At 44.7% G+C, this 26,006-nt stretch overlaps 1 protein-coding gene across 2 annotated transcripts in view; it reads right to left on the bottom strand.

Annotated features, from left to right (window-relative positions):
- Window positions 1-26,006, bottom strand: part of ANKRD6 (ankyrin repeat domain 6) — a 184,631-nt gene that overhangs the window by 28,147 nt on the left and 130,478 nt on the right. For both annotated transcript variants that reach the window (XM_040238801.1, XM_040238802.1), the window contains exons 3-4: window positions 8,567-8,665; window positions 404-502 (exon numbers count right to left, since the gene is read on the bottom strand). In XM_040238801.1, coding sequence (XP_040094735.1) covers window positions 404-502; window positions 8,567-8,665 — 198 coding nt within the window. The remainder of the gene's footprint in view (window positions 1-403; window positions 503-8,566; window positions 8,666-26,006) is intronic.

Consider the following 26,006-nt stretch of genomic DNA (forward strand, 5'->3'; position numbering starts at 1 on the left):
CCTGGAGGTAGGGTGAAGGAAAGGTAAGCACAGAGAAGAGGTAGCAATGCCCTCCCAGCTGTTTCAGGCCATTCTTTTTTTTAAGAAACACAGTCTGGGGGCTTCCACTCAGACTCTCTGGATGTGGAGTCCCCCATCCAGGCCTCCACAGCTCATTACCTCCGGACTTTTCTTCTTCACCGTTTATATTTCTGTGGTTGTTCACTGCTGCCACAGAAAAGAGGGAAGGGCTTTTGTAAACGTTCAGTTTGCTGGGAGATCAGATACTCTTTCAGAGGAACTCCAGGCTGATTTCCTCATGTTGAATCATAAGCGGTAAGACTCAGTAATGACAATGTCTCAAGCAATAGGAAATCCCCAGAGCGCGTTTTCAGGCTGATGCGTGCCCCCATTCCCTGCTCACCTTGTCCTGTCGGTCCAGAGCACAGCCCTCCTGGATGAGCGCCGCAATGACCTCGGTGTTCCCCACCACCGTGGCCCGGTGCAAGGCGGTCTGGTCCCCCTGCAGGCAGTGGGAAGGCAGGGACGGCGGTCAGCACTCTCCAGCCCCCCACCACTTGCTCCCCTGCTTCACCGTTCAGTCACCGAGGGCCAGGGGGGCTCAGTGATCTAGTCAACAGACAGTGCATGCCGGGAAGAAGGACTATGTTCACAAACTCAATGGTAACCCTGAGGCAACCGTAGAGCAACCCTGGGCCGCAGAGCTGACCTCTGGATGAGGGTCAGGCTCTTACCCGCCACCCCAGGGGATGGCAATGGGACTGTCACAACTGTGACAAGTGGGTCTGAAAGTCAGACTGTGGGCTGCACAAGGTAACCAGCAATGCCTGGAATCTTTACTCCCTCTGAATCCTCTCATTCCCCAGCGTCAGAGGACTCACCAGCCTACTCTGTTACTCAGCAGCACTCAGGACCCGAGCGTGGGTGGACTCCTTGATTGACTGGCCCTAGCCTAGAACAGTGCAGGGGGATATGCCAGGACATCTGAGGAAGGACCCAGGGAGTCAGGCTGTCACTGCACATCTCTAAGACTCTTCCAGCATCCCATGACGGCAGCTTCTCTGTTAGGCCTGCATCTGACCCCTTTTCTCTGTGATCAGATTCCTGGGATGGCCGGCCTTCTCTTTGTCAGTCAGGGTGCCAAGGGAAGCTGACTCCCCCTGATTGCAGTTGAGAAGACTAATATCCTAGAGGTAAGACAGTTAAGTCCATAGCAAGAAATAGTCCTGAAGTCTCCGAGAATACACGTTATCCCTGACAGGCACTCAGGAAATCAAGTCCAGCCTGGGGTGTAAGCTTGAACGGGGAGATGGGTGAATGGTGTGCAAAGTTCCTGGTGGGACGGAAGGGAAGCAGGTCAAGGGGGTCAGGAGATGTGTGCTGTGGAAGCCTTGGGGGACACCTGTCACCCCGCCAGACTTCAAGTTCTTCCTCTGTGAAAGGAGGCAAGGTCCCTCCCTTCCCTTCTTGGGGTCTATGATCTGGGTGGCAAGAGTTTTGCATGAACAATTTTCTGATGGAACCTAGGAGGGGCAGAGGACATGCCCCAGGGTACTCCTGCTTCTTAGCCCAAGAGAGGAGAGACCAACTAGAACACGGAGAACACGCAGGCTTTTTAAAGAGGGCTGCACTGCTACCTATAAATAGCCTTCATCAAATACGGATTCTACTTATATCCCTGGGATCTGTAACAAATGACAATGCACTTTTAAAGCACTTAATCTGAAAAAAAAAGTTCTGGAGAGACCGTGGTGATGTTTGCATAACAATGTGAATGTACTTAATGCCAAAGAACTGTGCCCTTAAAAATGGTTAAAATGGTTAATTTTATGTTATGTATAGTTCATCACAATAAAAAGCACTTCAGTTCAGTTCAGTTGCTCAGTCATGTCCGACTCTTTGCGACCCCATGAATCGCAGCACGCCAGGCCTCCCTGTCCATCACCAACACCCAGAGTTCACTCAGACTCACGTCCATCAAGTCATTGATGCCATCCAGCCATCTCATCCTCAGTCGTCCCCTTCTCCTCCTGCCCTCAATCCCTCCCAGCATCAAAGTCTTTTCCAATGAGTCAACTCTTCGCATGAGATGGCCAAAGTACTGGAGTTTCAGCTTTAGCGTCATTCCCTCCAAAGAAATCCCAGGGTTGATCTCCTTCAGAATGGACTGGTTGGATCTCCTTGCAGTCCAAGGGACTCTCAAGAGTCTTCTCCAACACCACAGTTCAGAAGCATCAATTCTTCAGCGCTCAGCATTCTTCACAATCCAACCCTCACATCCATACTCCTACTTAAAAACCATATTCACATTCTTAAAACTTAAAAAAAAAAAAAACTCCCTTTAAAAATTCATGAGGGGAAATAATTTTTATTTTCCTCTTTAAACTGTTTAATTCTTTCCAATTTTTTACATATATAATTTCTAGCTTCAAAAAATGGCTATTTATTAAATGTCTAAGCTGTACTGATATACCAGAAACGGGATGGGACTATCCATATCTCAGAAGCTTTTCTTTCTCTTCATTCTGTAGAATCTAAGAGATTTCTTCCTGGTTGGGTCAGGAGGGTAGAGGTAATCATTACCATGATTCCATCCACTGTCTGTGCCTTCTGTCATCAACCCTCCCCTCAGCATCCTATGCTATGATTTCCGTTACAAAGTAGGTTTAGCCTTGCTTTTCTTCTCACTCACCTTTCCAAGACCACTTCCTCAAAGAGGACCTTGCTATGTGCCATGTCATCACAAGAATACAGCCACTGGATCGGTGGTTACAGGAGGTGGGCAAAGCCATTCCATATCCTCTTCAAACAACTTAGGAAGTGTTTCCAGATGAGGTGTACTTAAGGCCCAAATCATGAAAAACTGCCCAGTCTCAATTTTTTTAAGAAATTGATTAATCTGGGGGGCAGTGCTGAGTCTTTGCTGCTGCGAGGGCTCTTCTCTAGTTGGGGCGGGCAGGCTTCAGTACCTGCAACTCCCAGGCTCCAGGGCACAGGCTAATAGCAGCGGCACACAGGCTTATTTGCTCCGTGGCATGTGGGATCTTCCTGGACCAGGGATCAAATCTGTGTCTCCTGTACTGGCAGGTGGATTCTTTACCACTGAGCCACCGGGAAAGCCCCAGTCTCAATTTTTGAAAACTTCTGTAAGAATCTTCAAGACTGCATGTTTCCCTATCAGCGTCATGATGGGTTTTCCCAAAATGGACCTCAAGTATAATTTATTGTTACTGACCTGATGAGAAAGAAGGTGCCCTATTCTCAGCCACAAAGGTGAGGCTACAGCCCCCTTCTTCGGAGTAAGCACTGACTTGGTCAGATTTCTAGTTGTTAGAGGCCTTTAACCATTCCTACACACTGCGGACACACGAACCTGCACTCCTAGGCCCAATCAGAACAACCCTTTTACGTAACCAAAGGTAACCATTTTGTTGTGCCTAAAGTGTGGGTCTTGTTGGCGGCCTGGCTTCAGATGAAATGTTTTACAGTGCTTCATGGGCTGCCACTAAATCATGAACTGAGGCACCTTTGGAGCCAGACCACCACCGTGATTTATTACTTGCTTTTAGCATGAATCTCCTGAACTTGCTTCTGTGGGGATAACTTTCCTTTGTGGAAATTCTAACTCAACGTAGGAAGCTAAATCTCAATTCTGGTTCAGCCCTTAAAAGTAGATTTCCGGATGGATGAACAGGACTCGGGAGACCTGGCGGCCCGGGCGAGGCTGTGGTGGGAGCCCTGTGGTCCTCGTGCGCCTGGCACAGGTGTCTCCGGCGGGTCCCTTCTCCCGGGCCTGCCCATCTCCAGGACACGGCCGCCCCTCGGTCTTCACGCTTCTCGGTCAGAGACGCGCTCAGAGCCAGGGTCCTTGCCTTATCCGTCAGATATACAGAACAGTGAAGGCCAGAGCCAGCCATTCCCCAGCCTGCATGGCCCTCAAGAGGGACCGTGAGCTCGGCTCACATGAGGTGGGGTGGTTCTGGGTTTCTGCGGCACATAAAAACCAACCACCCTGAGAGACATGAATCCGTAAGTCAAGGGCCACCTCGGGGAAGACCTACTCTTCCCCAGAACATGACATAAATGAACAGCTAAGACCCTTTACTGCATCAGGGTCAATGACGTGTGAATCAATTTGTCCTCCTATAAAACTAACACTTCCTTTGGAAATAAAAGTATTATTTCAAAAGTATACTTTCTACACAACAGAAAGAGACTCACAGACCTAGAGAATGAACTTGTGGTTGCCAGCGGGGGAAGGACGGGGGGAAGGGATAGTTAGGGAGTTGAGATGGACATGTACACACTGCTATATTTTAAATGGATAACCAACAAGGACCTACTGTATAGCACAGGGAACTCAGCTCAATGTCATGTGGCCGCCTAGATGGGAGGGGAGTTTGGGGGAGAATGGATACATGTATATGTGTAGCTGAGTCCCTTCACTCTTCATCTGAAACTATTACAACATTGTTAATTGGCTAAACCCCAGTACAAAATAAAAAGTTAAAAAATAAATTAAAAGGAAGTAAATATATTTTTCAAATACTGAAACAAAATGTGCCTCTATACATACTTATTAACAGAGCTAAGCAGCAACTTAGATATAATCTTTATTTCTCTATGATTTAAAGATCAACCATGAAATTATGAAATTTTGGAGAAAAAAAAAAAGGCTGGGAGAAGTTTGGCACCTTCAACAGCATTTACTCATTATCTATTCAGTGAATACTTACTGACTCTCTACTACACTCCCGGAGAAGGCAATGGCACCCCACTCCAGTACTCTTGCCTGGAAAGTCCCATGGATGGAGGAGCCTGGTGGGCTGTAGTCCATGGGGTCGCTAAGAGCCGGACACGACTGAGCGACTTCACTGTCACATTTCACTTTCATGGAGAAGGAAATGGCAACCCACTCCAGTGCTCTTGCCTGGAGAATCCCAGGGACAGGGGAGCCTGGTGAGCTGCCGTCTATGGGGTCGCACAGAGTCGGACACGACTGAAGCAACTTAGCAGCAGCAGCAGCAGCTACTACACTCCAAGCACTGTGGCATCTAATTCTCTCATTTTACTGATTAAAAAGCCAAGGTCCTGTGCAGTTCAGTGCCTAGCTTAGAATAACCAGCTAATTCAGGGTAGCACTGTTGGGACAGGGGCCTTCTAGGTGGCACTAGTGGTAAAGAACCCATCTGCCAAGGCAGGACATATAAGAAACGCAGGTTCGATCCCTGGGTTGGGAAGGACCCTTGGAGAAGGGAATGGCAACCCACTCCAGTATTCTTGCTTGGAGAATCCCATGGACAGAGGAGCCTGGTGGGCTACAGTCCATAGGGTCGCAAAGAGTTGGACATGACTGAGGAGACTTAGCACAAATGTACCCACAGTTGGGGCAGAATTCAAATTGTCAAGACTTTCTGCACTTGCCTCATGCTGTTTATAACCTGTGAAGTCAATTAACCTTAAACAGGTCTTTAAAACAATTAGGTGCTTCTGGGGGATGGGGCTGCCTGTTTATGGCACCATCAAGCTAAGTACTTTAGCCCAATGCCTTGGCAAGTATAGCACCTGAGAAGTATTTGTTGAATGATTAACTACAAAGAAGCAGAAGAAAAATGCTGAAGCTGTAACTTGAAGACCCAGCAAACTTGTAGTTTGGCACTTTGACTTGGAACATGCACATCGTGTTCCAGAGCGACTGCAAAGGGTCTTGTCTGCAAAGTGCATGAACTGCCAGCTCTCTGTTTTTCTAGGACATCAGTGTTTCTTACATAGAGATTTTTAAAGGTTTGCAACCACTGAGGTCTAAAACTTGGCTCTGAAATACGTGTTTTCTCCTACATGGTGAAAAAGAGTGAACACAGTGTGGGCAGATTCCAAAGCCAAGCTCATAGAAGAAACCCCCGTCATGCAAGGGTGGCCCCGGCCCCTCTTCAGGAGGAGTCCCTCCCAGGTGGCACAGGCAGCCATACTGCAACGAAGCTCCAGACAGGGGAGGTGCACGAAACAACTGCTGACCTCGTCTTCTCCCTCTGATCTTCTGGGGTTCTTCCTAGCCTGTCTTCTCTGGTTTTTCTTATTTTTCTCTTCCTTCGTGCCTTTTCCCGTGGCCACCGGGTCCTGGACTATTTCTGAGGTGGGGGCTGTGTGATTGCTCATCGACCAATCAGAGATGGCGTTAATGCTCCAATGAGCGTTGACAGGGTTGGCAGGAAGCAAGAGGGAATTGGCTCCTGGAGTTCCATATTCTAAAGAACTGGTTTCCACAGGTTCAAATTCATAATAATCCCACTCCAGGGCACTGGAGGTCATTCTTCAACTAATTCTCAGTCTTTACCATGATACAAAGCACAGTATCTGTAGAACATGAAGTTAGGAGTAAATTCTTCAAAACATTAACATTCTCTATTGTTACCCGTCACCCAAGATAGGTAACTTCTGAAATTTTTTTTTTCCAATACTTAATCTCCCAGCTTCTTTATTATTTTTATTATTATTATTTTTTGCTCGTGCCTCATGGCTTGCAGGATCTTAGTTTCCTGATCAGAGACTGAACCTGGGAAAGCACTGAGTCCTAACCACTGGACCACCATGGGATTCCCATTCCCAGCTTCTTTAAAGACCATCCATAAGGAGTTTTCTCCCTCGAATTCCTGCATGGGTTTCAAGGCTGATCAGCAAGCAGAGTAAATATATGGAAGACACACATGAACTATATTCTGACTAACGCATTACTTCAGAGCTAGTGAGAGTCAAGACATCTCCACTTCCAGCTGTTTTTACACTGTTTCGTTGTTGTATGTGCACTTTTGTTTTGTTTTAAACTGAGAGAAACAATATATGCATTGTCTACGGCGAGGGAAAGATGCAAAATATATTAATAATTTCAATAAATAAAGAGTACCCCTCTAACGGTAGAGCTGGCTTTCCTTCTGCTGACATGTACCCCTTTGGCTACCCTGTTAGAACTCCTCACTAGTTTACTTCCTATCTTGCCTGATATAAACAGCAGTAGTTCTGGAAAGTCTGCTTGGCTCTTGCTGCAGGAGAACACATGATACCTGGAGCTCAGGACCTGAGGCAGGAGTGCTGGGTTGCAATGGGTTAGCACCCTGGTATTACTGCAGCCTTGCCACCAAGGCAGCAAGGGCTTTAATTATGCAGAGAAGAGCAGATGCTGCCCAACATATTTGCACCAACAATTCAATGCCCTGCCTTTCCTGTGGTCAGAATCTCTTCCCTCTGCCTGTATTTTTGCTCCTATCATGTAAGGATAAGATATAATCAGGTATGTTATGATGGTACAGTGCTGGGAAAGAAAAAAGTGTATTGTGACCTGGGGTAGAAATCAACAGCTTAAAGCTAGATCGGCATCTTTTGAAAATAACATCCTTGATGACTCAACAGGTTCCAAATATAACCAGAAATTTCTGAATGACACTGACAGCCTTCTGCCCATGGATATGACACATTTAGTTATTGCTTTGTGAATGCTGTCCTTCTCAACTTGTGTGTTTGCCAAGTTTTCAGACATTACACAGGGACTCAAGACTAGAAGCACTTTGGTGACCCACACTCTAGCCCAACAGAGGGTCTGAACTTTGATAACATTCGGTAAGCACAGTGATTAAAGGTGAATCTGAAAGGGGTTTATGAGTACTAAGTCTCCAAGAGTCTATGTTCCTCATAAAAGTTCTTACCTCTTCGAGTTCTACTGTACAAATCACAGTCAGAGTTAGAAACTTTTCAAAAAGAGTTTCCAATCAGATTATCATTAGGACATTTTCCTAATAGCCCACTGGAGAGCAATTTACATAATCTTTCCCACATCCCCTTCTTAGAGAATCTAGCCTGCCCAAAAACCCAACAGGGCTACCCCCTGCACTACATGACTCCACGCCAGCCACTACTGATTTACTCAGGAATGGATTTCTGAACCCAAAAGAGCCAAGCAGAATCTCCTTCTAGATAATTGGACTGAAGAAACTCAGAGAATGACTCTCAGTCATGGCAGAGCACCAGAGTGAATCTTTCTGGAGGCGTTGTTTTTCTCAGATTACACAAGATCAATGTTCTGGTTTTTTTCTTTAAATAGGTCCTTTTAAACTAAATGTATACTAAGAGAAATCAAGGCAAGAAAAGACAAAAATTTAAGTTTTTAAGCTTCATCTTTTTCTCTAGTGGTAAGTTTGATCAATGACACATTTCCAGCAAGACTTGCCCAAATCTGTGTGCGTGCGTGCGTGCGTGCATAGTGTGCTCCTTCATACCGAGACAAGGAAACAGGCAAAACACCCTTCAAGGCCCTACACTTGAATAATAATAGATAGGAAATAATAATACTCGATAGGAACTATGATGGGAAAACCAAACCACACTTGCTACTGAGAATGGGTCCCAGAGCAGGGCTTCAAGAGGAAGTTCTTCCCACCAAGGTGGAGCTAAAAAGTGCTGGAGAGCAACAACTACTGTCCCTCCCCCACTTCACAGCTAGTTACACGTTGTGGGATTCTATGCAGACAAGCCCGGTTGACAGCCACCCCTCAACAGAACGATAGCTTCTACTCACATCATCCTGGACATCGAGGTCACAGCCAGCCTTCAGCAAGATCTGGACCACAGAAAGATGGCCCTTATTGGCAGCAAGATGCAGGGGCGTCCGGCCATGCTGTTAACACAGAGAAAACACTGATTTCAGAGCAAGGTATCACAAGAGCGAGGTTTGCACAGCGGTGTTCCTCCCCCGCCTTCAGTTTGGCAAGCGATGCTCAGATTTACTCAGAATTCAGGTTTGTCTCAGGTGACCTTGGCTATTGGCATTATGAGCTATGAACAAAATATGTTCAAAATGTGATGATTTCCTTTAGTGCCTAATTTCTACTCCTATTCATCCAACAGACAAGTAGAAAGGTGAGGGCTTTCACGTCTTCTTTGATTTCCCCACTGGTGTGACAGGGTTGGTGACGTGGCCACAGCGTATCTGATGGGGTAAGAGACGAAAGAGCAGCAAAGTGTCAAGCTACTTAGCCCCAGAGATGTCTGGCTAGTAATTCCTCAAAACCGAAACTGCTGGACAAGCCATTAGAATCTCTCCTTTGTAAAACAAATTTAAAAAATTTTAAATTACAAAGTACTTCATTCAAAAATATGAATAATATTTGAAAATGCACATACCCACCATTAACTTTAAGAGAAAACTAAAGAAACCAGACCTGGGTTCGATCCCTGGGTTGGGAAGATCCCTTGGAAAAGGAAATGGCAACCCACTTCCGCATTCTTGCCTGGGAAATGCCACAGAGGAGCCTGGGGGGCTGCAGTCCATGGGGTGGCAAAAAGTCGGTTGCAACTGAGCGACTAACACCTTCACTTTCACCAAGCACTTTAAGAAAAAACTAAAGAAACCATAGTTGTTCCTTGTGAACCCCTCCCATATCTCATTTCCCCTCACCCCCTAGGTAACCAATCAATTTGGAATTCATCGTTCCTTTGCTTGTTACTATACATTACTACATGTTTGTAACCGTGCACAATAGATAAAAATTGTTTTGCTTGTCTTCAAACCGTACATAAATGGTATTAAACTAAACAATGTCATTAGCAATTTGGGGGTCCAACATTCTATTTTTTATTTTAAAAAATACTGCCACATTATTCACTCATTCTGTCACTGGTGAGTTCCAGGCTGTTCCCAGTGTGACAGAACACACGTGTGTGTACATCTCCTGTGCACCTGAGTGGGGGGGGGGGCCTTCTCAGCCCTGCTGGTGGGTCATAGAGATGACTGTCCCCTGTCAGGGGCTCCTGAGCTATGACACTGAGGCTCACACCCAGAACAGCACTCTTCAGAGTAAGTGAATTTCTATCTGGAAAACTGACCTTGCCAAGCTCCGAATTCTCCAACTTCTAAAGGAGACATTATGATCCCTTAGGTTTCTCCCTCAGGTTCATTGTGAAGAAATGTTTCCAAAGAGCATTTAACAACAGACCCCACCTATACAGAAACACTCCTGGAGGAATAAGGGTTTCATATGGCCTGAGTCCTTTTTTGCATCTCGACAGAGCTTCCCAAAGCCCTTTATTGATATTCTAGCAGGATAAACACATTTGTGTTCTCGACAAGGGCCAGTTTGCCATGGGTAACTAGCCTTGTAGGAAAACAGAGATAGTAGACAATAAAGGATTTTAATTTCAACCTGTGAAATGCAATTAAAGCATTAGAATGATTCTGGAAAGAAAGAGGTCAGAGCTCACATTAAAATTAGAATTCTTAATTAAGAAAAAAGTTTCTCCCAAGAAAACAGGCTATAAAAAGCCTTCATAAAAAGGCAGCATTGGAGATAAGATGAAGCCGTGACCTTCCTCAGCTGGCAATTATGTTCTATGCGGGCTGGTTAACCTTGATTCCTCCGACGAACTGTCCACAGCTGATCAGATGAAGCCAAATAGCCTGGTTCCCCTCGCTGGCCTGGCCCCAGGCTCCTACCATGTGTCCTTGTCCAGGACATCGATCAGAGACCTTCACGAAGTTTCTGGGGCATTCTGAACAAAGGGAAGCCCATCGCGATTATAAGGAGAAAGATGTGTGTGGTGAGGAAGGCTAACAAGACGGCAGGATACAGTGTTTCTGAGCATCTGGAGAGTGGAGACCATGACTGGAGGAGCTGCCCTGAGAGAGGCTGGGAAGGAGGCCACCGGCTGAGGGGTCAATGGGAGTCAGGTCAGGGGAAGCCCGAGGAATATCCTTGTCAACAACCAGGGATTACTGCGTGGACACTGAAGCCCAAGGAAGCAAAAGGGTTTGTCCAAGTGAACACGAATAATCAGAAGGCCAGAGAAGGAAACATGGATGCGATTTAAAACCAGATCACGTCTGGAGGGTGCTTTAGAAACTATAAAGTGTTAACAGAATGGCCCTTCCTCATCCAAGGTCAGCAGAGTGCCCTCTCCAAAAAAAGGAAAGGCCAGAGGCACTGGAGCCCAATGAGCATGGTTCAAATCCCAACTCTGACTAGTAACACCTGGTTGATTTTGTGTTGGCCACTCTCCTAAGCCTGTTTACTCATCTGAAATAGGAGCAGTCTCCACTAACCATTGAGATAGGATAAGTGAGGCAACACCCAGCATCCATCACGGGTTTCCTTCCCTCTGTCTCAGCCCTTACCCCCGAAGACCCCCAACTGCTGCCCCTCCTCCTAGACACCCCCACACCTTTGCCTTGGGGAGATCTTGTGAATGGCACAGACAAGAGCTGGATCTCAGGTGCCCTAGGTAACCAAGTGGGCCCTCGCTGGAGGGTTGAGCTTCCCACCAGCTGGATCTCATCCACGGCCATTTTTGAAATACAGTCAAAGGTCTCCAGTCTCCAAGTCTCTCGGGAAGGACCTTCTTTTCTGGGAACACCCTTCTCCTGTTCTCCAAGAAGAAATGGCCCCCGCTGCCTTCTCCAGGCCCACAGCACTTCAGCTCCCCCAGGAAACCACCAATCCTGTTCTGACTGAACTTCCAACTAGGCTGTGATCTCCCCGTGGGCAGAACTGCACCGCAACGAGAAGCCTGCGCACTGCAACTCGAGAGAAGCCCCTGTTCACACAACTAGAGAAAGCCTGTGGGCCGCAATGAAGAAAAAATAAAAACAGATAAGGACTTCACTAAAAATCTGGAACATAAGAGCAAATCATTCGCGATTCTCCCACCCCATACACTCATTTGTCACTTTTATCCTTACTTTTTCACTGCATCTTTTCAGTTGGTACTTTTGCAGTTACACTCACAGGTCACATGAAACTAGCTCGCTTGTGCATGAATATTATCCCTTAAACCAGTGGTCTGCAAACTTCATAGGGCAGCAGAGGCTTGTTAAAGACAGCTATCTGGGCCCCATTAAAGGGTTTCTGATTTTGTAGGTCTGGGGTGTAGACTGACAATTTGTATTTCTAACAAGCTCCTGTAACTAAAGAGCCTCTTGATGAGGGTAAAAGAGGAGAGTGAAAAACCTAGTTCAAAACTCAACATTGAAAAAAAGAAGATCATGGCATCCGGTCCCATTACTTCATGGCAAATAGATGGGGAAGAAGTGGAAACAGTGGCAGATTTTATTTTCTTGGGTTCCAAAATCACTGCAGATGGTGACTGCAGCCATGAAATTAAAAGACACTTGCTCCTTGGAAGGAAAGCTATGGCCAGCCTAGACAGCATATCAAAAAGCAGACATGACTTTGCCGACAAAGGTCCGTCTAGTCAAAGCTATAGTTTCTCTAGTAGTCATGTATGGATGTTAGAACTGGACCATAAAGAAGGATGAAAGTGAAAAAGTCAAAGTGTTAGTCGCTCAGTCCTATCTGACTCTTTTGGGACCCCATGGACAGTAGCCCGCCAGGCTCCTCTATTCATGGGATTCTCCAGGCAAGAATACTGGAGTGGGTTGCCATTCCCTTCTCCAGGAGATCTTTCTGACCCAGGGACTAAACATGGGTCTTGTGCATTGCAGGCTGATTCTTTACCGTATGAGCCACCAAAAGAAGGTTGAGCACCAAAGAACCGATGCTTTTGAACTGTGGTGCTGGAGAAGACTCTTGAGACAGCAAGGACGTCAAACCAGTCAATCCAAAGGGAAATCAACCCTGAATATTCATTGGAAAAACTGATGCTGAAGCTGAAGCTCCAATACTTTGGCTACCTGATGCAAAGAGCCGACTCACTGGAAAAAGACCCTGATGCTGGGAAAGACTGAGGGCAGGAGAAGTGGGTGACAGAGGATGAGACAGTTGGATGGCATCACTGAATCAATGGGCATGAGTTTGAGCAAACTCTGGGAGATAGTGAAGGACAGGGAAGCAGTCCATGGGGTCACAAAGAGTTGGACACAACTCAGTAACTGAACAACAAACAACAAGCTCCCAGGAGAAGCAGATGCTGCTAGTATTAGGACCACATGTTTTGAGCTATAACATAAATAAATGATGGGTTTTCAACACTGTTGCACCATAGATTCACCTAAAAATATTTTTTAAATCTCAAATTTTACCTCCAGACTCCATCAAGCTAGGGTGGGGTCTCGGCGTGGATGTTTTTGAAGTTCCCTGTGACAGACATGCACTTGGAGGTTATAAATCTCTCTGTGAAGGCTTTAGCTGTGTAGGTTCTCCAACCTGCCCTGGGGTCAGGACCAGCCATCTGAGACCAGTGGGGTAGGGGCTGTAGGACCCTGCAAGGCAGCACATCTCCCTCATCCAACCAGCGAAGGGCAGAGGCTTGGAGCCACTCGCGTTCAGGGAAGTGAACAGCAAAGAGCCTAGCAGACGTTGCCAGGCAACAACCACAGAAAAAGTGGCCTCACTGTCAACAACTCGGGTCCGGGTGCTGCTTTGTTCTGGCAGGTTGAGCCCTGTGGGTCCCAATTTCTAGCAGAATTGCTGCACAGGAACATCAGAGTGACTTGCGATCCAGCAGGTGACCCATAAATTATACTCACAAGTATCATAAAAAGCGCTCTGAACAAAAAGTCTCTGCTGCTCATTTGGAAGAGCCTAACTCCCAGCTAGACGTGGGAGAGCTATTTTACACAGCTAGTGGGGAGCTGCTAGAGAGCACAGGGAGCTCAGCTTGGTGTTTCGTGATGACCTCGAGGCAGGAGGTGGGGTGGGAGGGAGGTCCAAGAGGGAGGGGATGTATATATACATATGGCTAGTTCACTTCATTGTACAGCAGAAACTAACACAACATGCGCGCTAAGTAGCTTCAGTCGTGTCTGACTTTTTTCAATCCCATGGTTCCTCTGTCCATGGAATTCTCCAGGCAAGAATACTGGAGTGGATTGCCACGCACTCTTCAGGGGACCTTCCACACGCAGGGATCAGACCAGCATCTCTTATGTCTCCTGCACTGGCAGCTACCTGGAAAGCTTTAACTAATACAACATTGTAAAGCAATTATATTCCAGTTTAAAAAATAAATAAAATTAAATTGCAGGGGAAAAAAAAAACTCTCTCTTCATACAGACTCCATGGTGCCCGGGAGTGCTGGGTCACACCCTGGTCACTCATTACTCCAGCCAGGACCTGGAGGTTGGTTCACAGCTCCTCTCTCCTGCTTAGGTATCATTGATCCTCCTTACTAAAGGGCCGGCCTTTCACACAGACAACACTTGTCCCACAAACACCTGCTCCGTGGATGCCTGCCCCATGGATGCTGAGCCCGGACTCCTCAAGGTGGCCACCTGGTCTAAGAGAGTGGACCCAAGAAGTGAGAAGGAGCTTAGCCATTCTTGGAACACTTTGTCTTTGTTGAATGATACACTTTTGCTCAAGATCACAACAGACCCATGGGGCAAAGAGAAGCTAAAGTAATTGAGGCTCATGAGCTCCGAGAAATAAAACAACTGAACCTTCTTAACGGGGAATTGTTACAATGAGGGCTGTTGCAGAGATGTGACCCACACGGGGGGAAACAGTTTGACAAGAAGCATTTAGGTATAACCTAAATCAGCGTAATAATGTCAAAGTGACAACACTTCCTTTCTTCAGATCCTGAGAAATATAATAGGTCAGAGTCATGTAGTCTTTTTTGAGGCAAATAAAATCTGTCTGTATTACCTGAAGCTTTAAGGAAGGAATAGAAAATAGGAAAGAGAGATGGGGAGCAAGAAAGTGGTAATATTAGTGAAGTAAGAGTGGCACATATTTTAGAAACAATATTCAGATTGAAAAGAGTCTCTGAGAGTTTAATTTGGATGAAGGTAGTAAGGCTTGTAGATGGTCAGTGATTTTCAAGAGCTAAAATGTTACCTGTGGCAGAACAAATAATAGCTAGAATCCTGGCCATTCGGCCCAGCCGTTTAGGTTATTTTTTTATTTATTGGATTGTTTTTTAACTGTTTGGGTTTTTTCTGTCCTCCCCCAACCCCCAGTTGCACAGCACAACATGGGGGATGTTAGTTCTCTGACCAGGGATTGAACCTGAGCCCCTTCATTGGAAGTACACAGCCTTAACCACTGAACTACCAGGGAAGTCCCTCACTTAGGTTTTAAATTATAGAAGATTCCCACCAACTTTCTTAGGTGGCCCTAGGGTCTCCTTATCATAAACAGTATTTCCAGAGCTCCAACTGTTTGGAGTGATGTAGATTTGGGTCCAAAACTTCAAAGTTCTTCTCAGGCTTATGATTCAAGAAAAACAAAGTTATAAAGACATTCAGGGAGAAAATAAACCAAAAAAAAAAAAAAAAAAGCCATGAACAGAAAAAAAGTGAGAGAATAAATCTGTTTGTTAAAAAACACACAGTTTAAAAAGCCTTCAGAACTTTCTTTCCATTTTGGAAATATGTTTCATCTACCTGTCTCCTTGGATGAGTGACACATCACATTTTAATCAGACTGTAGGTGACAAGATGCAGCAAGGGAATAAAGTCCCCTTGGATGACAAAAATCAGGATCCAACATAATGTCAGATTGAAAGGACAGGCTAATTTTAATAAGACAAAATATAGCAGAGGGACAGAGGTAAGATTCCTGCCCCAGGGATCAACAGTCCAATTGCACATGGGCAGGGATACTGTCCTCTGAAAGATCAGGCCTTCCTTTTATTTTTTCATTAGTTTTAAAAATAATTATTTATCTGGTTGCACTGGGTCTCAGTTGCAGCACACAGAACTTTTACTTGCGGCATGCAGGATCGAACCAGGGAACCCTGCACTGGGAATGTGGAGTCCTAGCCACTGGACCACCAGGGAAGTCACTATAGTCTTTCCTTTTAAAACCATCAGGTTCCTATACCAAAAAGCTTCATAATGCTTCTCGAAGTCTTACTTTGGGGAGGGACTAATAATCATAAATAATTGGGAGAGATGATTAAAAACGTGTTATGATCAGAAATCAATTATTCAAATAAAATGGCTTAATTAATAAGATTATTCTTTTTGAGGTGATGCAACAAACTGCCAGGCTTGGGCTTGTTTCTAGAGAGGTCCACCAGAAGAAGGACCAAAATAATTCAAGCGACTCAACTGGCTGTTAAGAATCCCATTGATTCCTATAGTACATTGGTTTCCTAAGTTAGAAGGTATCAGTTAATGGCCTCCATGCTCCTCACTGGCAGCTACTTAGACTACATTTTCAATGGGCTGACACACTGTCAGAGGAAGGCATGGCAGTCCAGTGCCTGAAGAACCACGGCTGGGAGATGAGAACACTCTCTCTTATTTCCTGGTTTTTATTGGAATCATTGCCTTTTCAGCAATTGTTAATCTAATCATGTTTGTTTGTTTTCCTTTTAATCTATTGGTGTAATGAATTAAGGAACCATCCTTGCATTCCTGGATCAAACTCCACTTGGTCACACAGTGCTATTCTGGTATGTGTTGTATTCTATTAAGTAGGACTATTAAGAATTTTTGCTTCTAATTCATACTTGAGATTGCTCAATTGTTCTTATATTATTTCTCTCACTCTCATTTATATTTACCTGGTTTTGGTATTAAGGTTGCACTGGTTTCATAGCATAAAATCCAGCTTTCCATTTTGAGCTATGCTTTACAATACTTTAAATAACATTGGAACTGTTTTTGTTATTGCTGTTGTTAAAATGTAGAACAAGGCTGTGAAACCATTTGACCTTAGCACTTGTCGAAGGTTTAATCACATTTTTAATCTTTTCTATGATAATTCAACTATTTATGTTATCTGCTCCTTCTTGAGTGAATTTTCTAAAAATTATTATGGTAAAATATACATAATAAAATTTAACATTTAAACCATTTTAGTTTTTAATTCAGCAGCATTACGTATACTTACAATGTGGTACAACCATCACCATTATTCAATTCTGTAACTTTTAATTATCCCAAACAGAAACTCTATGCATTAAATAATAACTCCCCTCTCTCGAAGCCTACTAACCTCTATTTTACTTTTCTTTTTTCATTTTTTGGCCGAATAGCCAACTTGTGGGATTTTACTTCCCCCAAAACTAGGGCCCTTGGCAGTGAAAGCACAGAGTCCTAACAACTGGACAACAGGGAATTCCCTCTCTACCCTATTTCTCAACTCTACTAAATCAGCTATTCAAGGTGCCCTATATAAGTGGAGTTATACAATATTTGCCCTTTTGTGTCTCTCTTATTTCATTTTGTTGTTCTTCAGTCGATCAATTGTGTCTGCCTCTTTGCAACCCCTTTGGACTGCATCACGCCAGGCTTCCCTGTCCTTCACCATCTCCCAAAGTTTGCTCCAAGTTACATCCATTGAGTCGATGATGCCATTTAACCATTTCATCTTCTGTTGTCCCCTTCTCCTCCTGCCTTCAACCTTCCCCAGCATCAGGGTCTTTTCCAGTGAGTCAGCTCTTTGCATCAGGTGGCTAAAGTATTAGAGCTTCAGCATCAGTTCTTCCAGTAAATATTCAGGGTTGATTTCCCTTAGGATTGACTGGTTTGATCTCCTTGCTTTCCAAGGGATTCTCAAGAGTCTTCTCCAACACCACAGTTATAAGGCATTAGTTCTTCAGCGTTCAGCCTTTTTATTCACTTATCACATCTGCATATGACTACTGGAAAAACAATAGTGTTGACTAGATGGACCTTTATCAGCAAAGTAATGTCTCTGCTTTTTAATATACTGTCTAGAGTTCTCATTGCTTTTCTTCCAGAGAGCAAGTGTCTTTTAATTTCATGGCTGCAGTCACCATCCACAGTGATTCTGGAGCCCAAGAAAATAAAGTCTGTCACTGTTTCCATTGTTTCCCCATCTATTTGCCATGAAGTGATGGGACTGGATGCCATGATCTTAGTTATTTTGAATGTTGAGTTTTAAGCCAGCTTTTTCACTCTCCTCTTTCACCTTCATCAAGAGGCTCTTTAGTTCCTCTTCACTTTCTGCCATGAGGGTGGTGTCATCTGCATATCTAAGGTTATTGATATTTCTCCCAGCAATCTTGATTCCACCTTGTGCTTCATCCAGCCCAGCATTTCCCATGAAGTACTCTGCATATAGGTTAAATAAGCCAGGTGACAATTTATAGCCTCGACATACTCCTTCCCCCAATTTTGAACCAGTCTGTTGTTCCAGGTCCAGTTCTAACTGTTGCTTTTTGACCTGCATATAGTTTTCTCAGGAGGCAGATAAGGTGGTCTGGTATTCCCATCTCTTGAAGAATTTTTCACAGTTTGTTGTAATCCACAAAGCCAAAGGCTTTAAGCATAGTCAGTGAAGCAGAAACAGATGTTTTTTTGTGGAATTCTCTAGCTTTTTTATGATCCAATGGATGTTGGCCATTTGGTTTCTGTTTTCTCTGCCTTTTCTAAATTCAGATTGTACATCTGGAAGTTCTCGGTTCATGTACTGTTGAAGACTAGCTTCTGGGATTTTGAGCATTACTCTTGCTAGCATGTGCTGTGCTGTACTTAGTTGCTAAGTAATGTCTGACTCTTTGTGACCCCATGAACTGTAGCCTGCCAGGCTCCTCTGTCTATAGGGGTTCTCCAGGCAAGAATCCTGGAGTGGGTTGCCATGCCCTTCTCTAGGGGATCTTCCCAACCGAGGGATCGAACCCAGGTCTCCTGCATTGCAGGCAGATTCTTTACCACCTGAGCCACCAGAGAAGTTCAAGAATACTGGAGTGGGTAGCCTATCCCTTCCCCACGGGATCTTCCCAATCCAGGGATCAAACCAGGATCTCCTGCATCACAGGTGGATTCTTTACCAGTTGGCTACAAGGGAAGCCCTGCTAGCATGTGAAATGAGTGCAATTGTGTGTAGTTTGAACATTCTTTGGCACTGTCCTTCTTTGGGATTCAAATGAAAACTGACCTTTTCCAGTCCTGTGGCCAAAACTGTTTTCCAAATTTGTTGGCATATTGAGTGCAGCACTTTAACAACATCATCATTTAGGATTTGAAACAGCTCAACTGGAATTCCATCACCTCCACTAGCTTTGTTTATAGTGATGCTTCCTAAGGCCCACTTGACTTCACACTCAAGGATGTCAGGCTCTAGGTAAGTGATCACACCATCGTGGTTATCCAGGTCATTAAGATCTTTTTTGTATAGTTCTTCTGTGTATTCTTGCCACCTCTTCTTAATATCTTCTGCTTCTGTTAGGTCCATACTGTTTCTGTCCTTTACTGTGCCCATCTTTTCATGTAATGTTCCTTGGTATCTCTAATTTTCTTGCGGAAATCTCTAGTCTTTCCTATTCTATTATTTTCCTCTATTTCTTTGCATTGTTCACTTTAAAAGGCTTTTTTATGTCTCCTTGCTATTCTCTACAACTCTGCATTTAGATGGGTATATCTTTCCTTTTCTCCTTTGCCTTTCACTTCGCCTATTTCACTTAGCAAACGTTTTCAAGGTTCATTCACGTCGTAACATGTATCAACATTCCATTCCTTTCAAACGTTGTGAAAAGTGTGAAAAATAAACTTTTGGTGTTTAAGTCACTCAGTCTATTATATCATGTTATAGCTGACTAAGACCCCTATTGACATGGTAGGATTACATTGACTGATGTAGAATCAGCCTTGCGTATTTGGAATAAATTTCACTTGTTCATGGAGCATAATTCTTTATACATTGCTCTATTTGATGGAAACACCAGCTGAAAGAAGACCAGGCACAGTTGCCTCCTCCTCACCCATCTTGGTTTATTTCCTTGGTTTATAACAACTTAAACATGCAACAGCCAACTTTCACTGGAAACAAACCAAGAGGCCTGCTGAGCAGGAATTTTCAGTCTCTAGACAAGTTACTGGCTTCATCTATTTTCTGAAACTGAAGTCATTACAGCTTAAAGAGTAAGAAAAGAGAAAGAACTCTAATAGAGGATCCACCAACAGACCGTCTACACTGGCATCTGAGCAGAGGCCCAAGTGGGCAACTCAGCAGCTTCGGAAGCCCCTTTGCTCTCCGGCTTCCTCATTTTGCAACAATCCCAGAGCATGGATTAGGTGATGACACTTCAGAAGTCATACAATAGGCTGATTCCTGGTCTGAAAACCAGTGATCCTCCAACCCATTTTGTCCAGGAAAGATACAGGGAGGATTTACAAATGCTGACACCCGACTGTGCCATGACACTGCAATCTCTCTTCTAGGTGATGAAGATCTATCAAAGACATGGCTTTAGGAGTATTACCAGCACATTAATCTAGGCTGTAAAACAGTCTGCTGTGCAGCTTGAGGCTTCCATTTTCAGTGCAGACAGACCCAGGGCTGGGGGATGCAGATGACCAGCTGTGTGAACACCCTGGTGTGGAGAGGGTCTCTGGGCCGCTGCACCCACCAAGCTGGTCCAGAGCTGGAAAAGTAGCCCAACCTTTACCGGCACTGAACACACTGCAGACACAGCAAGAAGGCAGCAGAACAGCAGCCCTCCCAAAACTTCCCCAGAGGCTGAGAGAGCAGCCAAGAGATCGGGGCCCACCCTGAGCTCCCTTCCAAAGCTGCCTCTCCTGAGACACCCGAGTCAGTGCTGCAGATCCATCCCTGAGTTTCGAGGCTTACTCCTCTCAATTACAGCTCGTCTCCTCTCAGGCCCAGGCAGGGACTTCAGTGTGACCCACGATACCCATTCTTACCTTGTCCTCTCCTTCCTCCAAAGAGCATCTCTGGGGGACACCTCGTACCTTTGCTAGAAACACGAGTCCCCAGGCTGCCTGCCTAATTAACACCTGCACCATCAGAAGTTAACATTCACCCAGACTTTCCTGGTGCTGACCCAGTAACTTGCCAGGCGTGTCTCCCAGGCAAGCCATACCATTCACAGCATGCACTTGCCTCCCTACACACTGTACCTCTGGCAGGTATTACGGCATTGAAAATACCACTATTTTGTGGGGTTCCACAAAGAGCGTGGTGGATCCCAGGCGTCTACCACTGACTCGCCCACAGCTCAGTACAGAGCGTTGCCCCACCACTCATGAGGGGCTCCCCTCCTGAGCCTGGGGAGGAAGGCCTGGAGCAGTGAGCGACTCGTTAACCTGGGGCTCTGAAACAAACCCAGCCACACCCCATTCCAATTCAATCAGAAACCAGCCATCAGTATGTTTTTAAAGGTCTCCAGGTGATTACACATGTGGTCAATACTGGGAACTGCTGACCTACCTATGAGAACTCCTGTGCCGCTGGGGACCCCAGTGAAGAAACGGTAATTATGATCAAAATAACTACCATCCCCTGAGCTTGTCTGACATCCGTGTTACACTGTACAAGCACTCTGCATGGATTACCTTGATGGATCTGCACAACAAATCCCCGAGGCAGGGGTTAGGCTGATGCTACAGACAAGAAACCAAGGTTCAAGGAGACTACTAATTACTTGGCCAGCGTCACAGAGATGGTGAATGTGATTCACCGCCTCTACTCTTCGTAAGGAAAAATTGGGAGATTCTTAAACAGCTGACAAAATCACAGAGACAGAGTGTGGAGCTGTGGTTGCAAGTGACCAGGGCAAGGGGTAATGGGGAGGAAGTGTTTAACGAGTGTTTAACCAAGCTTCCATCTGGGAAGACAAATTTTGGAGACGGACGGGGCTGATGGCTGCACAAAAATGTGAACACACTTAATTCCACTGAATGGAACACTTACACATAGTTAAAGTAGTAAATATTGTGTTATGTATATTTTGCTATAATTTTTGAAATGAAAATATTTTAAAATTAAAATATAAAATGAATAAAAGAGAGATGACTAGAAGTCCTGTCTCAGGCACAGTGCTATCCCAGGTCATCTCCTGGTTATCTTCCTTATCTTTGAGCTATTTCACAACTTTGTAAGTCTTAGAATCCTGAGGGTGATGCCAGTAAGTCATGTCTAGCAGATTCAGTGTATCCCAGCCAGTTTTAGATCTAATAAGCAAATTTATTTCCGCTTTCCTGAGACCTACATATTTGTAATTCTTTGCATTCTCTTTTGAACCAGTTGCAACATCTTACTGGTTCTCTCACTAATGGATTAGTTAAATAAAATCTGAACATGTGTTCATTTTATAACAGTTGCTCAGAATTACTACCACATGTCAAATTTCCTTGATTTCTAACAATAAACTACAAAGGCCTGAGTTTTCCCAGTTGAGATGTTCCTACCACAGGGCACTGCTTCTAGCTATTGTAGAACAAAAAGCACATTCTCTGTTTGACCTGACATGTAAGTGTACACCCGCAGGGCCTCCATAGAGTGTGTGGATCCAAGAGAAGGACTGGGCTACATCAGCCCTGCGCAGGCTCCGCCCTCACTAGGGAGGTGAGAACACACTGGCTCCGGGGTGTGAGATGCAGAGTCTCAGGCCACCTGGGGAGGGAACCCTGGATGCCAGCTGTGAGTGGAGGGCGAGGAAGGGGAGGAGACTGTGGAGACTCCAACCACTGGTCTTCCATCAGCCACCCCTTGCTTTTCTCCCTGACTCCCAGGAGGTTGTCATTAGACACAACCCAGAGCAGGTGGAAAAGAGAAAATTCTATAAACCCCAAGCCAAAGGGGAGAGATTCAAAAGCCAAATAGAGCCACTGCAGAGAGCTCCTGGCGAGGATGCGATAGAGGCAGGATAAATCCAGAAGGGCCAGGAGGAGAGGGCGAAGGGAGGGGCCGGTAGAGCCCGGGGCACAGCGCACTTAAGGGCAGCGCTTGCAGGTGCCGGCAGCGTGGACCCCAGCACGAGCTCCATGCAGCACAATTCTGCTCCGGCTGTGAAAATGAAAAGGGCACACATGCCCTGCCCAGTGGTGCCACTTAGAGAAAGCCGTCCCACAGACAGAACCACGCTGCTCAAGAAGACCTCAGGACAACATCAGTCACTGCAAGTAATTTCCAAGAACAGATGATTAACATAATTTAAAATGCCTGTGGACGGGGGATAGGTGAAGCCAATTACAGTTCACTGAAGAAAGCAGAGGGAGGGACTTCCCTGGTGGTCGAGGGGCTAAGACTCTGGGCTCCCAATGCAGAGTGCTCAGGTTTGATCCCTGGTCAGGGAACTAGATCCCGCATGCCACAACTAAAAGAACCTGCACGCTGCAATGAAGATCAAAGATACTGCATGCCACCACTAAGACCCAGCACAGCCAAATAATAAAATAATATAAAAAAAAAGAAAAAGCAAAGAGAAGAAGGACATATATAGTATCCTACCATTTGTCTAGAAACAATTCATGGAGATACAAACAGAGATACATCCATCTACACATATACACATGAAATATCTCAGGGGGAAAAAAAAATGTAAGATAACATGGGTTTCCTTCAGAACAGGAAACACTGCGAGGTTGGGAGACAGTGTAGGAGAAAGACTTATCAACATTTCATACCTTCTGATTTAGGGCCACGTGGATGTATTACCTGTTCAAAATATTTAATTTTTTAGGGAATTCCCTGGAAGTTCAGTAGCTAAGACTTCGATCTTCTACAGCAGGGGGTCAGGGTTCAATCCCTGGTCAGGGAACTAAGACCCCACATTCTGTGCAAAAAAACAATTTTTTTCTCTATCTTTTAAAACAGGTATATGGAGTCTTTTGGAAGAAGCCTATGACACTTTCACCTAACCAAGGGCCTTGTAAGCGTCTGCTTCTCCCATTGCCTGCCTCTTGGGGACTGGCAGCTTTTAGGAAAGGACCACAGACCAATAGGCCCTCATTCCACTAAGTCCAATATTAAACACACTCCCACAGATTCAAAACCAAACCAAGTGAACAAACAACAAAAAAGATCCTTGGTTTTCACTGTTCCGGCTGCGTTTCTTGAGGCTGTGAATGTATACCATCCATCAGCTCGAGCCTTTTCTTGGGACAGGCTGCCGGAAAGTATCTACCAGCCCTGCACATCTTAATTTCTGCAGACGTGATCAAGTGTCATGCTTGGGAAGGTTGCTAAACTCGAACCCTTTGCAGCTCTCTTTTTAAAAGTTTAAAGTTTCTATTTACTGGAGCACAGTTGTTCACTAGTAATGGGAGCCCTGATGTGAAACCTCCACAGAAGCCACACACCTACGAATGTGTCAAGGCCCAGAACAGGCTGCCCAAAGTATGCCTTAATGCACATTGATTATTTTGAATTAAAGCTACTTGAGAAACGGCCCGTGGGGGAAAATACTGTTAAAAGACACGCTGACCCCTGCTCTTTCCCTCTGCAAGCAGGAAATAAATCTACATGAAGGAATCCTCCCTATAAACCAGGAGGACAAAATGCATCCCTACCGACAGAGCTAGAGAATTCTAGGCTAAGGAAGCTTTAGTATAAGCAAGCTTCTTCATGAGTCTGCTACCCAAAGCACAAGCCCCTTTGTTTTATTAAACTTTCACAGATAATTGTTTCTTTGTCTAAAAATGACACATAAACAAACTGCTTTGGTCACTTTGGAGCAGGTGGGTAGGGGTGTCCCATTTCTATGACACTTCTGTGTGTATGAATTATTTTTTTTCTCCTGTTACTCTGTCTTGTGTCAATTTAATTATTAGACTAAACCAAAAAATTTAGGGGGGAGGGTGTGGGGAAATTTCCCCCTCTCAAACAAATGATATTAAACCCCTTTAAGTATATTTCCTTACATAATAATGATTACATTTAGAACAGCTATTAAAAAAATCAAGGCGTAATTAACATTCAATAAAATTCATCCTTTTTAGGTATTCAGTTTGATGTGTTTGGATCAATGTATAGAATCATACAAAATCACTAGTGTAAGCAAAATAGAGAATTTCATTTCCTTCCTAAAATTCCCACTTGCTTCTTTTTTCCCAGTCGTCCCTTTCTACCATCCCTGGTCCCTAGCAATCACTCATCTATTTTCTGTTCCTACAATTTTGATTCTACAGGGAGAAACAGCAATAACCTCACATATGCAGATGACATCACCCTTATGACAGAAAGTGAAGAGGAACTAAAGAGCCTCTTGATAAAAGTGAAAGAGAAGAGAGAAAAAACTAGCTTAAAACTCAACATTCAAAAAATGAAGATCATGGCATCTAGTTCCATTACTTCATGGCAAATAGATGGGAAAACAATGGAAACAGTGACAGACTTTTATTTTCTTGGGCTCCAAAATCAATGCAGATGGTAACTGCAGCCATGAAATTAAAAGATGCTTACTCCTTGGAAGAAAAGCTATGACCAACCTAGACAGCATATTTAAAAGTAGAGACATTACTTTACTGACAAAGGTCCATCTAGTCAAAGCTATGGTTTTTCCAGTAGTCATGTATGGATGTGAGAGTTGGACCATAAAGAAAGGTGAGCATCGAAGAACTGATACTTTTGAACTGTGTTATTGGAGAATACTCCTGAGAGTCCCTTGGACTGCAAGGAGATCAAACCAGTCAATCCTAAAGGAAATCAGCCCTGAATGTTCATTGGAAGGACTGATGCTGAAGCTGAAGCTCCAATACTTTGTCCACCTGATGTGAAGAGCCAACTCACTGGAAAAGACCCTGATGCTGGGAAAAATTGAAGGCAAGAGGAGAAGGGGACAACAGAGGATGAGATAGTTGGATGGCATTACAGACTCCATGGACATGAGTTTGAACAAGCTCTGGGAGTTGGTGATGGACAGGGAAGCCCGGTGTGCTCAAGTCCATGGGGTCACAAGAGTTGGACACAATTCAGCGACTAAACTGAACTGAAAAAGTCAGTGGTTAAATAGCAGGTTATATAAAGATGGTAAAGTCAATGGTTAGATAGCATGTTAGACAGAATTAGATAAACAGCATCACTGATTCAATAGACGTGAGTTTGAGCAAACTCTGTGAGATAGTAAAGGACGGGGAGCCTGGCATGTTGCAGTCCAGGGGGTCACAAAGAGTTGGATATGACTTAGCGACTAAACAAGAAAGCTATTCAAAGGGAATCACATTGCATGTGGCCTTTTGTGCCTGGCTTCAAATGCATATGGCTTTGAGATTCATTCATACTCTTTCCTCTGCTGGTAGCTCAGTCCTTCCTGTTGTTGAATAGCATTCCCCAATATGTTCATCAATTCAGCAGGTTGGATGGGGGGAGGTTTACTTTAAGGAACTGGCTCTTGCCAATTGTAGA

This window comes from Oryx dammah, unplaced genomic scaffold (assembly GCF_014754425.2).
Source record: "Oryx dammah isolate SB20612 unplaced genomic scaffold, SCBI_Odam_1.1 HiC_scaffold_4, whole genome shotgun sequence".
NCBI classification, from domain to species: Eukaryota; Metazoa; Chordata; class Mammalia; order Artiodactyla; family Bovidae; genus Oryx; species Oryx dammah.